Consider the following 15,303-nt stretch of genomic DNA (forward strand, 5'->3'; position numbering starts at 1 on the left):
ACACCAAGCTCATTGATTTAACGAGGGAGGGTTATTTGAAGCAATTTATTCAATAAATATTTGTGAGAGGTCATTCCTTCTCCTGATTTTACTTCCTATTTATGTCTAGGGTAAACCCCTACTGTCCACAAGCATCCCCCCCCCTCCCCATATGGATTTGGAGAATTGTTGCCACGTCCCAGTGGTGGAGGTATCATATATATGAAAGAGGGCATTCAATTATAGCCTACTACAATGATCAATTAGGAGGCCGAAGCCCTAAAGGAAGTGATGCAATAGGTGACTGAGTCGACAACATTTAAGTAAGCTGTATAGGGTCTCTTATATATCAAAGGGGGTCTCAAAGGACGCATACGCTTCAACCTGTGGCTCCAGCACTACAGGAAATGACTCAGCAAGTGCTCCATCTCGTTGCAACTCACCCAGCGGCTCGCTTGCAAGATTTTGGCCTGAAGTTCTTCCCAGACCTACACCCTAGCCATCCAACATGCATATCTGAGAATCAGGCCTCTCTTTAATAATGACAAAAAGTTATGAGAGAAACACACATTAACTTTTTGTTGTCTCATAAGCGGCGTGGTGCCGGCTCCTTTTGACCTTTTGACCCCCGACTTCAAAAACATGGCCACAGGCCAGCTGTGTCTACACACCTTTAGCCACAAATGTACACCTCCATCCCACAAAAAATGGGGACTAGAAACTAACCTCTGTCTTATGTACATTACTGTACTGTTGGAGGTCACGCCCCTTTGCCGACCTTTTCGAGATAGCTAGGGATGCTAAAATGTTTCTACACATTTCCCGGGGCCCCGTGAACGACATATCCGAGATTTGGAGTTCTAGCCCTTAGAGAAAAAGTCTGTAGTCTATTTTATTGTAGTGGGTATACTGTGATTCCCTCCCAGCCTCCTACAAACCCGTCCCACCGGTACGTGTACATGTGTGGCGCTTATGGGGTGTCGCACCACACTCACCAACGCAGGGGTCTACAACCCGCTGATTTAAGAGTATAACGATTATCAACAATCATGGAAAGCTGAGTAGGTTTATCAGTTTTAATAACAGTATGAACAAATAGAACACAAAAATGAAAAGTTGTCCTTTGTATGTCTATAGTAGCAATAGCACATGCTAAACAAGGACAAAATCTACTCAATTCAATTTAATGAACTGTTTACAACCATGGCTAACCAGTGCATGAGAAGGAGATGACAGGAGATAATGTTTCACTCTTTCAATTGCTCTAATTTGAGCTCTTACTGTTGTTATCTAACATACCATACAGTAATTGAATTGTGTAAAAGTGTGAAATTACTGCACCTTAAAAATGACCACGAATTAGCTATACTCTCATTTGCATAGTGATTAACCTTATGAATTTCAATTGTGTATACCAACTGTATGTTGGCTGACATTTACCTAACTTTTTTTCCCTCCACTCTAACCAAGGATGCCTGTTTTTAAATTCCCTAGCCTGACACCCAGTCTGAATGGCTGGCCAGGGGGTTCTCATCTAAAAGTAACAAGGAGATATAAAGTGGGATTAAAACATTGTCTTCTGTTGACTACTTATTATGTGGTTTACACATTAATATGGGAGGACTGGACACACACACACGCACGCGCGCACGCACGCATGCACACACACACGCGCGAGAAGGAGGGGCTCGGCCCGCCAACTAACGTGCAGAGATGCAGGGGCAGCTTCGCGCTTCGTAACAGAGACAGGGCAGAGCGCGAGCGCGCAGGGGGAATTTTATGAATGGTGAATGTAGGAGATAACTTCACCTGCTTAAAGTATTTTATTGCAGTTATACCCAACCGGTATTTGCGAAAAATAAACACAGAAGTGAAAGATCTGTCACAAGACGATTGATACGTATCCGTGCACATTTTTAAGTGGGTATACGCAAATCCTGGTGCGTTCCTAGTGGGTATACGGCGTATACCTGCGTATCACGTAGACTACACCACTGTGTGTACGTATGTATACATTTGTGTGGGTACGTATGTTTGCTATGTATGTGGACGTATTTTTACGTATATGTATCAGTAAGTATACGTATGAATACGTATGTGTACATATGTTTACGTTATGTGTACGTATGTATGAGTTTGTTTAGCTATGTGTACGTATACGTATGTAAGTGTACGTATGAATAAATATGTATGCGTACGTTTGTATTAGGATACGTATGTATACTATGCATGTATTCGTATGTATACTTTGAATGTGTACTTATGCATTTGTATGTATTGAATAGAATAGAATAGAATAGAATAGAATAGGAAGCTTTATTGTCATTGTACAAGTACAACGAAATTCAATGAGCAGCTCCATACATGCACACATGTAATCGAATATAAATATATAATAATTACAAAAGCAATATATAATATAAATAAAATAAATAAATTAAAATACACAGTAAAACTTAAATACACCTTAAAGACTACCAACAGACAAAAAAAACATCAGTGCAGAACTGAGTTCAGTATGGTGACAGCTTTAGGAAAGAAGCTGTTCCTTAGTCTATTTGTTCTGGCATATATGGACCTGAAGCGCCTGCCAGAGGGCAACAGGTTCAAGAGATGGTAGCCGGGGTGGGGGGGTCCTTCAGGATGCCTCTGGCCCTGCTGAGACAGCGGGAGCCGTAGATGGTGCTTAAGGAAGGCAGAGGGCAGCCAATGATTTTTTGCGCGACGTTTGCCACCCTCTGCAGTCTCTTCCTGTCGGCCCTCTGTGCAGCTGGAGTGCCACACTGACACAGCATAGGTCAGCAGGCTCTCGATGGTGGAACGGTAGAAGGTCACCAGCAGCCGTGCGTTTAGATGCTCCCTCCTGAGCACCCTCAGAAAGTGTAGCCGCTGCTGGGCCTTCTTGACCAGCGCTGAGGTGTTGACCGACCAGGAGAGATCAGCAGAGATGTGGACTCCGAGGAATTTGAATGACTGCACTCGCTCCACACCTTCACCGTTGATGTACAGGGGGGCAGGGGGGGCTCTGTTCCGTCGGAAGTCCAGGATGAGTTCCTTGGTCTTGTGGTGTTCAGTACCAGGTTGTTAGAAACACACCACTCACCAAGTTTCAGGACCTCATCTCTGTAGGCCGCCTCGTTTCCCCCTGTTATAAGGCCCACCACCGTTGTGTCATCAGCAAATTTAACAAAGATGTTATCTGGGTGGGTGGGACTGCAGTCGGATGTGGTAGAGGGAGTAGAGTATGGGCTCAGCACACAGCCCTGCAGAGCCAGTGCTGAGAGTGCGGGAGGAGGAGAGGTGAGGACCCAGTTTCACCTGCTGGGGTCGGTCGACCAGAAAGTCTTTAATCCAGGAGCAGGTGGGTGGTGGGAGCCCCAGGTTGATTAATTTGGGGATCAGAATGTCTGGCATTATGGTGTTAAAAGCTGAGCTGAAATCAATGAAGAGCATCCTGACGTAGCTTCCCTCTTTCTCCAGGTGACTCAGCGCTGAGTGGATGACGTGTATGAATGAGTACATTTTTATGTACAATTAATATCTTGAAAATTAAGAATATTGGTTAGATATTTCTTATGAGCGATCAGCTCATCATGCTTTTGATGTATAATATGTGTATATAGTTTAAATATTTAGGGAGAAAATGCAGTTTATACATTTTCCTTGCTTTCCAATTGTTTTGATTGGGACAGCCACTCACACACATGTGATTTTTAAGTAACTGTAATCTTATTTATTTTTTTTACTTCATGTACTATTGATTGGAAAAGCTATAGCACACAATTCCACTATAGTACCTGTCATCCGATTTTTTTTTGTCTTTCTATGTTAATGTTTGAAGAGTTATAGAGAGATAGCGACCAAAAAAAGTGTCAGAGAGAATAATAAATATGAAGGAGAATAGTACTTGCTCTGCTTGCAGCAGTGCAAGGTGCATCTCTGCCTTCAGCTCAGCCTTAAGTGATGGCCCATCAAGGGGAGGGCCCCTCCCCCCCTGCACCTGGACTGCTGCTGCCTGACACATATTTTCATTAGTCAATCAGAAGTATGTAAATATCTTCCCGGGGGCGGAAGAGGGCGAACAAGGTGTCCTTCAACATCTACGCTTCCAGGCGATTGCAACGGTACCAAACATGAGCATATTCAAACATGTTTAATGGTAGTAATTAGCTGTCGAATTTGGAGGCCTTAATCATAATGACCAGCTATTGATTTGCTTCCCGATAAAGGTTCATGACAAATGACATGTTTTTTAGCATCTACACATTGAGCTGAGTCCAATGACACCAAGCATGACACTCCACGGCCCCCTACACTACATGGCCCCTGTATTTTACATGGTACACCTATGGTCTAGGACATGATCTCTGTGTGGCACAAGGTCGAGCTTGGTCTCCTTGGACTCAGCTCAACGTGTAGATGCTAAACCACATGTCATTTGTCAAAATCTCCATCGGGGAGCAAATCTATAGCTGATCAATATGGATTAAGGCCTCCAAAAACGGCAGCTAATTACTACCCCGAAACATATTCAAATATGGTCATGTGTGCACCGTTGCAATCGCCTCGAAACGTAGATGTCAAAGGACACCTTGTTTTCCCCGTTACGCCACCGGGAAGATATTTTGCATACTTCTATTGGATTGATGAACTATTTTAAGTCACCTCTGTTGCGTCAGGCAGCAGCACATGCAGGGTGGGAGGGGCCCTGCACGTTAGCGATGTGCCCTCCCTAGTTTGCAACATTGTAGTGATTCCATAGCCGAGGTCAAGAGTTCACATTACGTTGGGACTGAGGACTAGAAAGGGGGGAGGGGAGTACGGTCCACGTTGGCTCTGTATTCTGCAGACCACAACTTGTTCGTCATTGTTGTGGTCTGGCTGTGAGTGTGCGTGCATGCTATGCGTAGGGTGAATGCAATCGCGTCAAGACAAATCTGATTGGCCAATCAGCTAACCAAGCCATCCTGGGTGGTGTTCCTACAAAGCCCTTGCCTTTGTCATATGCACAGAGCTGAAACCAATTTACATTTTAAGTGTGTCAATTGTTTGAAATGACAAATTCATTTTGTTGCATGTATTGTATGTATGTTTAATGAAGAAAACACGATGAAGAAATATTTTAAGAGTACATTTTTTCCTTCTAGATTTTGAAGGAAGTAATTGTACTTTTACTTGAGTAGATTTTCAGTACTCTACCCACCACTGGGTATGTGTACGTATGTATACATTCGTGTGGGTACGTATGTTTGCTATGTATGTGTACGTATTTTTACGTATATGTATCAGTAAGTATACGTATGTATACTATGAATACGTATGTGTACATATGTTTGGCTTTGTTTAGCTATGTGTACGTATACGTATGTAAGTGTACATATGAATAAATATGTATGTGTACGTTTGTATTAGGATACGTATCCGTATGTATACTATGCATGTATTCGTATGTATACTTTGTACGTGTGCATTTGTATGTATGAACGTGTATGAATGAGTACATTTTTATGTACAATTAATATCTTGAAAATTAAGAAGTATTGGTTAGATATTTCTTATGAGCGATCAGCTCATCATGCTTTTGATGTATAATGTGTATATAGTTTAAATATTTAGGGAGAAAATGCAGTTTATACATTTTCCTTGCTTTCAATTGTTTTGATTGGGACAGCCACCCACACACATGTGATTTTTAAGTAACTTTAATCTTATTTTATTTTTTACTTTATGTACTATTGCTTGGAAAAGCTATAGCACACAATTCCACTATAGTACCTGTCATCCGATTTTTTTTTGCCTTTCTATGTTAATGTTTGAAGAGTTATAGAGCGATAGCGACCAAAAAAAGTGTCTGAGAGAATAATAAGTATATGCAAGAGAATAGTACTTGCCCTGCTTGCAGCAGAAAGAGGTAGAGGACGAACAAGGTGTCCTTCAACATCTACGCTTCCAGGAGATTGCAACGGTGCCACACATGAGCATATTCGAACATGTTTAATGGTAGTAATTAGCTGTCGAAATTGGATGCCTTAATCAATACTGAGCAGCTATTGATTTGCTTCCCGATAAAGATTTGTCACAAATGACATGTTATTTAGCATCTACACGTTGAGCTGAGTCCAATGACACCAATAACGACACTCTAGCTAATGGTAACATGTATTTACATGGTACACCTAGGTCTAGGACATGATCTCGGTGTAGCAAGAGGCCGAGCTTGATCTCATGGACGCAGCTTAACGTGTAGATGCTAATTAACATGTAATTTGTCAAAAATCTCCATCGGGAAGCAAATCTATAGCTGGTCATTATTGATAAAGGCCTCCAAAATCGACAGCTAATTACTACCCCGAAACATATTCAAACAAATATGATCATGTGTGGCACTGTTGCAATCGCCTCGAAACGTAGATGTCAAAGGACACCTTGTTTGCTCTGTTGCACCACCAGGAAGATATTTTCATACTTCTAATGGATTGATTCATATTTTAAGGTTCTCGGAGTGAGACTTTAAGTGGCTGCAGCAGAAGTGTTGAGACGAAAGATGATATCAAGAGATTTATAGAATATTCCCATTCACATTATGAGTCTTCGTCGTAACATCCGACCAAACATCCTTTACATTCACAGAGCGAAGATTATGAAAGTCCAGGCTCAGCAAGTGCTCCATCTCGTTGCACCTGCACCCAGCGGCTCGCTTGCAAGATTTTGGCCTGAAGTTCTTCCCAGACCTACAACCCTAGCCATCCAACATGCATATCTGAGCATCAGGCCTCTCTTTAATAATGGACAAAAAGTTATGAGAGAAACACACATTAACTTTTTGTTATCTCATAAGCGGCGTGGTGCCGGCTCCTTTTGACCTTTTGACCCCCGACTTCAAAAACGTGGCCACAGGCCAGCTGTGTCTACACACCTTTAGCCACAAATGTACACCTCCATCCCACAAAAAATAGGGACTAGAAACTAACCTCTGTCTTATGTACATTTACTGTACTGTTGGAGGTCCGCAATGTGGTGGAAAAACAGTTTTGAGATAGGAAAGTCCTACCGCCCTGAAATTTTAATACCTTATTCTAGGGCCTAACTGGGACATCTGCACCGAAACTTGGCCCGGTCGGACCTCGAGGGCAGGAAGGGGGGACCCTTCCTGCCCGAAACTTGGCCCGGTCAGACCCCGAGGGCAGGCCCCCCCTTCCTGCCCTCGAGGTCCGACCGGGCCAAGTTTCGGTGTGGAGGTCTCAGTTAGGCCCCAGAATAAGGTATTAAAATTTCAGGGCAGTAGGACCTTCCTATCTCAAAAACTGTTTTTCCACCACATTCTGAACCATTAGGTCTTGCAGGCTACACTTCTGAGGGCTTTGTCCAAATGACACTCCATTTGGGAAAACTTTTTTCTCTAAGGGCTAGAACTCCAATCTCGGATATGTCGTTCACGGGGCCCCGGGAAATGTGTGTAAACATTTTAGCATCCCTAGCTATCTCGAAAAGGTCGGCAAAGGGGCGTGACCTCCAACAGTACAGTAAATGTACATAAGACAGAGGTTAGTTTCTAGTCCCCATTTTTTGTGGGATGGAGGTGTACATTTGTGGCTAAAGGTGTGTAGACACAGCTGACCTGTGGCCACGTTTTCGAAGTCGGGGGTCAAAAGTCAAAAGGAGCCGGCACCACGCCGCTTATGAGATAACAAAAAGTTATGTGTGTTTCTCTCATAACTTTTGTCATTATTAAAGAGAGGCCTGATTCTCAGATATGCATGTTGGATGGCTAGGGTGTAGGACTGTGAAGAACTTCAGGCCAAAATCTTGCAAGCGAGCCGCTGGGTGAGTTGCAACGAGATGGAGCACGTGCTGAGTCATTTCCTGTAGTGCTGGAGCCACAGGTTGAAGCGTATGCGTCCTTTGAGACCCCCTTTGATATATAAGAGACCCTATACATATACAGCTTACTGTAAATGTTGTCGACTCAGTCACCTATTGCATCACTTCCTTTAAGGCTTCGGCCTCCTAATTGTCATTGTAGGCTATAATTGAATGCCCTCTTTCATATATATATATGATACCTCCACCACTGGGACGTGGCAACAATTCTCCAAATCCATATGGGGAGGGGGGGGATGCTTGTGGACAGTAGGGGTTTACCCTAGACATAAATAGGAAGTAAAAATCAGGAGAAGGAATGACCTCTCACAAATATTATTGAATAAATTGTTTCAATAACCCTCCCCTCGTTAAATCAATGAGCTTGGTGTTTTGCTTTCAAAAATTAGTTATAGAAAAAGTCTAAACTGCAGAAAATAAACACATCCAAGCTGCCTTTTAAGGATACCTTGGAATATCTGTCTATTTTTCAACCATCGGACCCTAGTTTACGACAAAAACAACCCAATTGACGGCAGCTCCTTTGCCGCGTGAGCCACGAGTATTAAGGGGGGCGGTCGATAGCAACCACCATAGCAACCATAGACGGTCAAGTGACTGGATTCAGCCCCGTTGAAAAAAATAGAATAGCCTACCTCCCTACACACTCAGTAGTAGATTAAGGATATTTAAATTATTATGACCATGAAGTCTTTATTTGCATGGGTTTACATTTTGTTGTGTAGCATGGAAAAATCGGAGAAACACTCCCATTCAGAATGCATTGGTTTACACTTCGTTCTTTGGAGCACGGTTATTTTTATTTATTTATTTATTTTCCGTTTTTGAGGAGTTGAGGATTTTTCTGCAATAATCCAAAATCCATTGGAAAACCCGTTGGCCTTTTTGTCAAGGGAAACCGAGGGCGACGCTCACTTCCGGGTTTGCCAACATACGTCATCCCTTCTCTACCACTCTATACTGTAAAAACACATGTTCAAGATGAATGATAATGCATTAATTTATTCTTTATTCTGCCATAGTAACACGGTAAATAAATGGCAAAAATAGGCTGAGAACGAATTCGTATTTACGATATTGTAGCGACCCTGGGACAGTTAAATAGTTTGTGTGTTATGTGTTGCATTGTATTTCGTTGTCCGTTATGCCAGTTGTTCTGTGTGCATGTATTGTAATGTTCTTCTTGTCAATCAGTGTGGGGGCGAATCATTAGGTCAGCTGGGGGAGGGCCTTGGAAGAACACGAGGGTGGGGGCCTGCACATGAGTGAGACCGTGTTGGGGGTAACCGGGGTTTGTTTTGGGTGGGATTTCTGCCGGTGGTTACGGGTTTCAGTGACCTGGTTTTGGTTCATTAAAAGTTCCTTCAATTACTAATGACTCGACATCGTTATGTCACCGGCGAGGTCATTACAATATGTTCAATAAAACGTAATCACGGACAAAATACGTTTTTTAGACAAACGTAATTGAGAATGCCAAATAGTTCTCTGGGAACGTAATTTTGATGAGAAAGGGTTGCTCTGTCAGTTGTCAAAAAAAGCGCACGGACGTGGCCTCAGCGTCAGAAACTGAAGCCACTCCGAGCGCGTCGATTTCTGACGAACGGTCAGTGACTTTTGCTTCAGTTTCTGACGCAAAAGGGTACCCTTGCGCTGCTTTTTTCGACGCATGGGGTTTTCAGCAGCCATCGGGTCCCCCGTCAAAGGGTTACATTGTAACTAGTTGAAAACCCCATGCGTCTAAAAAGGCAGCGCAAGGGTACCCTTTTGCGTCAGAAACTGAAGCAAAAGTCACTGACCGTTCGTCAGAAATCGACGCGCTCGGAGTGAGAGTGTGTTGGTCTGCAAGCAGCGGCTCAGATCAGACGTGACCCCATGTGGGGGACCCTAACTTCTCCTACGCTGTCATTGGCTGAAGAAGTCACCAAACATGCACTCAGAGTTACCACCACATGAGTAGAAGCCATACTGTATGGTAGAAGCCCATAGGTGATGATTAAGCAGGATTTCGTTTGTATGAGTCTATATTTTGTTTTATTTTGAAATTCCTCCAGACAAACGTTAACTGCAACAAAAACATTTTACAAAATAAAATTTGGTTATTCTATATATTAATATTTTTTAATTGTGACAGCTTGTTAGCTAGGTCTTGACAGAGATGGCTCAGACTAATTACATCTCAACAGCCTCAGCAGCTCAGACTTCACCGATTACCTGAACAAACTGTCCTCAGCACTGGTGAGAAATTACCAGACCCATATAGTATTCCGAGTGAGGAATGGATTGCAGATATGTCCAAATGGCCAGCTCATGGCCCGACATATACAGTTATCTGATTGAGAAGCCTAGTGTGTACACTAAGGACAGTTTGCGTGCATATAAATACTGGATGCTGGACAACAGCATTTAAGAAAAAACTGATGTAATGAGCAAGATGGATAGGTACACCTGACAAAATCTAACTGACTTCATTACTGTCAACACAACAACAAACAAACAACACATCTGACGCTTTAAGTGTTCATTTATTTTTTTCTGAATGTACATTTACGTAAAATCACAAACAGCACTGATATATATTGTTCATCTCCAGAAAGAAGTGCAGTTTGAGTTCGGCAGACAATGATAATACTCAAAACTTAGTTGAAAGCTAGAAAAAAAAAATGACCAGGTATAAATGTTAAATGAGTTCATATAGTATTAATTATGTACACTCATTCATTGTTGAGATGTACATTTAATTTTAATTGCATTGCCTTCAATATATTGCATTTACAACATTCAGTTCATGTTCAATATTTGCCATGTCAGCTTTAAACGCAGTTTCTCCATTATCATAAATAAATGAAATAGTTCTGCGTGCGTGGTTCTCAACCTTTTTGTACTCTGAATGATCCTGTCTGATCAAATTTAGTTATTCATAACTGTTATTAATTTTATAGTCAGAGAGAAAGAGAGTGATGAGTAAGTGAGAGAGACAGTGAGAGCAAGTAGTAAGTGACCACCATTGCCCTCATTAGCCCTTAAAAGCCTGACACAATCATGGAAAATAATGTACACCTCCTTGACTCTGAACACAGTTATCGCCGGGCCACCACAGCCCCCCTAAGGTTCGTAAGACCAGCACATATGGTCAAAATGTCATCTAGCATATCGACTTGGCTGATGGGTATGACAGTGTTCAGTATCTTAAAGGTTTTAAGCTGACCAATAACTCGTTCCACATGTATGCGGACTCTTGACAACTGACGTGAAGTGTCAACACAAGAACCTGGCAATTGAGATTTCCCCTTCGTGAAACTTGGTATTCTTAATGTTGCTCCTACACTGGCCAAATCCTCTCTAACAAGGAAACCTCTATCTGCAAGGATCTCGTCACCATGCTCAAGTTTACCCAAAAAGGCAGAATCTAAAGTTATTACCTTGTCAGAGGCACGACCTCCCCACCCACTAGACAAAAAAGATATAGCTCCTGCTGGTGTGATTCCTATTAGATATTTCATTGTGTTTTGGTGCTTATAATTTGACCAGGTTTCAGCCCTTGCTTTAAGATTGTGTGTTCTTTCTATAAAGATTTCAGTACAGTCTATAATACATCGACAATTCCTAAATTTGGGTTTAAAACACTTTGGCATGTTTGCTCTCACTGCATCCTTACTAGGCCACATTATCAAAGGTTTCACTATTGAGGACAACATGGGTATCCAGTCTCTTAGTATTTTTGATACAGTTGAGAATGGAAGCCCAAATCTGTAGGCAAGGTCTCTGTTGGTGAGTCCAAGTCTTACTTTCATTAGAACCAAAAGGAGGTGGTTCTCCCAACTTAACCCACCCTTAAGCACAAGTGTGCTTCTTTTTACAATATCCAGCAGCCACATAACCATTTGTAATGATTGTAAACCAGTAAAAAAAATTATTTTAGCATTTGTGTCTTTTATGGAATCAAACCCAAACTTGGACTGCTTCAGTTGCTCCTTCAGATGTTTATTTTCTTCCTGTGTGGCATACAGTTCTCTTTTCAGAGCTTCATAATCATCACGGAGCTGGTTGTACTGCAGGTTGAGTTGGTGCATCTCTTTTCTGGACACAAACTTACATTCATCTACAACACAAAAAGGAGATAAATTAACTCATGTGCAACACATCAGCTTTCATACACAGACACACACACACACACACAACACACAGACTATCTGTCTGGTTCTCTGTCACTCTACTCACCTGACCACCAACCAACCAACACAAACACACACTTAATAGTATGACTTGTGCATACCTTCAGAATAATCTACAGTATCTGCTTCAGGCTGGCTTGTGGGGCAGGTAGCAGGGGCCTTATCTTCATCTCTTATTCTCTTTCTTTCATATCTAGGACAAACAGAGTAGAGTTAAGTTAAAAACCCAAAATAATCAACACATTAAGAGATAATAAAATAACATAATAAAGAAAGACACACAAGAATATCTTATTTGCTCAGATAATTAACAAGCTACCAAGAAATTAGAAAATTTCAAATACATGACATGACACTGACCTTGCCACCTTTCCCGAGATGTCTCTGTTGCTGCTGTGTGAAAAAACGGATGGAACAAAATCTGGACTATCACAATCCATGGACGGTGACCCTGAGAAAAAGAATGAGATTAGCTATGCTTATTGTTTATTTTCACATTTTTTAACCTATTTGCTAATTTACGAGCTCAGTCATAATGAGCACCAATAGCACAAGCATTTAAGTTACGGGTTCAGAGTTAAAGAAAATCGTACACTGTAACATTAGCTGTGTGAACTGTGAAGACACTTTCTTGTATGACTTTCAGCCTGAACCAAGAAACCTACACCAGCCATGCAGCTAATGTTGGTACTTACAGTAACAACAAAAGCTAAACTTATAGGTTACGACCGCGAGCCAACGTTAAACTTTACAAACTCAGTAGAAGACGGACAAATTTGTTGGCCAGTTAGTCAGTAAATCACACTAATATATCCTCATTAAGTATGGTAAAATCACACGCAGTCCTACTCATTATCCAGCTCATGTTGGAAAAGACAAACATACCAGAAACGAAGTGGGCGCTGCACAGACTCTCGCCGCCTTTAGGACCTTCGGGACCCCAATCTGCCCTTTTAATGGCCTGGAGCCACAATCTTCTTCTTCTCTTGGCAAAAGGATGAGATCCTCTCGGGATATTAAACAGTTTCCTTCCATCCTTTTGCCGATTCGTGCAGTTTACAGCACAACAGCTCCTTGTCATTTTCGTTCTCCGCTAACTCCGCTGGTAAACAAATGACAAATGCTGCTTTCGGCCCCCTGGCTGCGCGCGCACATCTGCGATGACGTTGCACAGAAACCCGCCTTGCTGCAGTAGAAGAACGATTCGCATTGGCTGGATGGGCGGAGGGGCGGGGCTAATCATACACACTTCCTGAAGTGTGTATCAAAGTGTACTGGCAAAGTCTTGTCGCTAGGGGAGCAAATCTTACACACAAATACACACACATCTCCCAAATCGTGACTTATGGAACCCTCTCTGAGACTTAGCTGTAGCATTCTGGAGGTGTTCTTGAGTTGATTTAAATGAAAAAACTTGTGGGACCCGAATTTTGGGCCCCACAAGTGAAGTGGTCCCCACGAGATTGGTGGGCTAACTCCTTTTTGGCCCCACAGGTGATGGTATGGGAGAGCACACACACACACACACACACACACACACACACACACACACACACACACACACACACACACACACACACACACACACACACACACACACACACACACACACAAACACAAACACACACGTTTCCCATCCGTGTGCAGACGCATAACAAACTCATCGCAGTGCATTGATTTAAACAGGGGCCTCAGGCCCTGTTTAAATTTTAAAGTTAAAAATGTTCAAAGTTGAGTTCAAGAGTTCAAATCTGAAGTTGTTAGGCTGTTAAAAATGGAAGATAGTTACGGTCATAATAACACTCCAATGCGCTGCAGTGTTATTTAGATTTGTATGAATAACCAAACACTGCTAATGGTTTGGCTAATGGATGACTGTGATAAAAAATGCATTAAGTCCGATGCCCCTGCGGTCGCGACTCCCTCTCCCATTGAAGCTGGGTGAAACATAGGAAGTGTTCGCAGAGACCCAGAGTGTTAAGTGCTGAGTAACGCTACATGCTGGGGTCGCCCTGTGAGAGCCGGATGAATGGAGTCAGTCAGTCAGAGGTTATCACGTTGTCCTCGGAGAGGATTCTCCCGTGGCAGTTGTCTTGCTGGGAGGAGTCTCACAGGAGGGACCTGCACTTCAGAGACGGACGTTGTTGTTCTTGTTGTTGTTCCACTGCAGCAGAGTCCAACCCGGTCCACCGTATGCAGTGTTGTGCTGTACGTTTTGCCGGTGACAGCACCAGCATGCGCTTTTCTAATTAGTCAGACAGATGGCTTCTCAGTAAAGCATATGTGTACTCTTCATAAAGTAAAGCAGTAAGACTAATGAAGCGAATTATGGGATGCTTTGTTGGAGTTCCGATATTGAGATGCAGTACATGGCAGTGAGTCCCAAACTCCTCCCTGCTGAGACACACCGGTGGGGGTGCTTTTCGGCCCTGAACCCACTCCATATTCTGTGCAGTGAAATAAGCAATCCATTCTCATTACCATGTCCAAAATGAATCCAAAAAGTCAGATGACATTTCTCCATGTGTATCGATCGTCAATACGGTGTGACCCTATTCGGTGTGCAAACCCGCCCCTGGTCAAGGGTAACAGACAGGGCCTGAAGGTGGACCACTTGGTGCCGGCCCACCTGTTAGCCCCCCTGATTCCCCCCCTGCATCCTAAGGATGGGTCGTGACCCCCGGATTGAACACCACAGGTTACACAGCCCATGGACCGGATCCGAACACGGCATCGAGCGCAGTCCTGGTGAGCCGGGATCCCCTTTAACACGGCCCGCGCTGCTCTTCCAGTCTGCACTTAGGAATGCAAGGGAAATCGATTGATCTCCCCCCAACTGTAGGAAGTGACGGGCCAATGTGCCATGTCAAGCTTTTCAGTTCGGCGTAGTCATCAATCAGAAGAAAATAAATGAATAAACAAACTAACAAATGAGGGAATAAATAAATACTGAGCAAATGAATGAACTAGGACGAGTGAATGGGATTCCTGTAGAAGCCTCAAGGCTGTGTGAAGTGCACTAGGATAGGGTTTCTATCCTAGTGCAAACCAGAAATGAAATGAAATGAATGAAATGAGGCAGATGAGGGTGTAGAAGCTGCTCAGGCCATGTGAGGTGCAGCAGGAATGAGGTCCCTTTAAAGACTGCTGGAAACCAAACCAGAAATAAATATGTAAGACAGCTGGATAAGACGGAAACACACACACACACACACACACACACATGGACACGCACACAAGTACCTTCATACACATACAATCATACAAC

At 42.9% G+C, this 15,303-nt stretch overlaps 2 protein-coding genes across 3 annotated transcripts in view; one reads left to right on the forward strand and one right to left on the reverse strand.

Annotated features, from left to right (window-relative positions):
• The window catches only part of znf385d (zinc finger protein 385D), a 73,980-nt gene that overhangs the window by 13,815 nt on the left and 44,862 nt on the right, over nucleotides 1-15,303 (forward strand). The gene's annotated exons all lie outside the window — the stretch shown is intronic.
• Nucleotides 10,102-13,463, reverse strand: LOC130391619 (uncharacterized). Of its 2 annotated transcripts, none has more exons than XM_056601841.1 (4): nucleotides 12,921-13,463; nucleotides 12,404-12,486; nucleotides 12,137-12,228; nucleotides 10,102-11,962 (listed from the first exon to the last, which is right to left on the reverse strand). In XM_056601841.1, exons 1-4 carry the CDS (start codon nucleotides 13,068-13,070, stop codon nucleotides 10,941-10,943), a joined length of 1,347 nt encoding a protein of 448 aa, XP_056457816.1. In that variant the 5' UTR covers nucleotides 13,071-13,463; the 3' UTR covers nucleotides 10,102-10,940. The 2 variants fall into 2 exon arrangements, with proteins under 2 accessions (XP_056457816.1, XP_056457815.1); XM_056601840.1 differs by having other exon boundaries at nucleotides 12,396-12,486.

Source organism: Gadus chalcogrammus, chromosome 11, assembly GCF_026213295.1.
Source record: "Gadus chalcogrammus isolate NIFS_2021 chromosome 11, NIFS_Gcha_1.0, whole genome shotgun sequence".
Classification (NCBI taxonomy): domain Eukaryota; kingdom Metazoa; phylum Chordata; class Actinopteri; order Gadiformes; family Gadidae; genus Gadus; species Gadus chalcogrammus.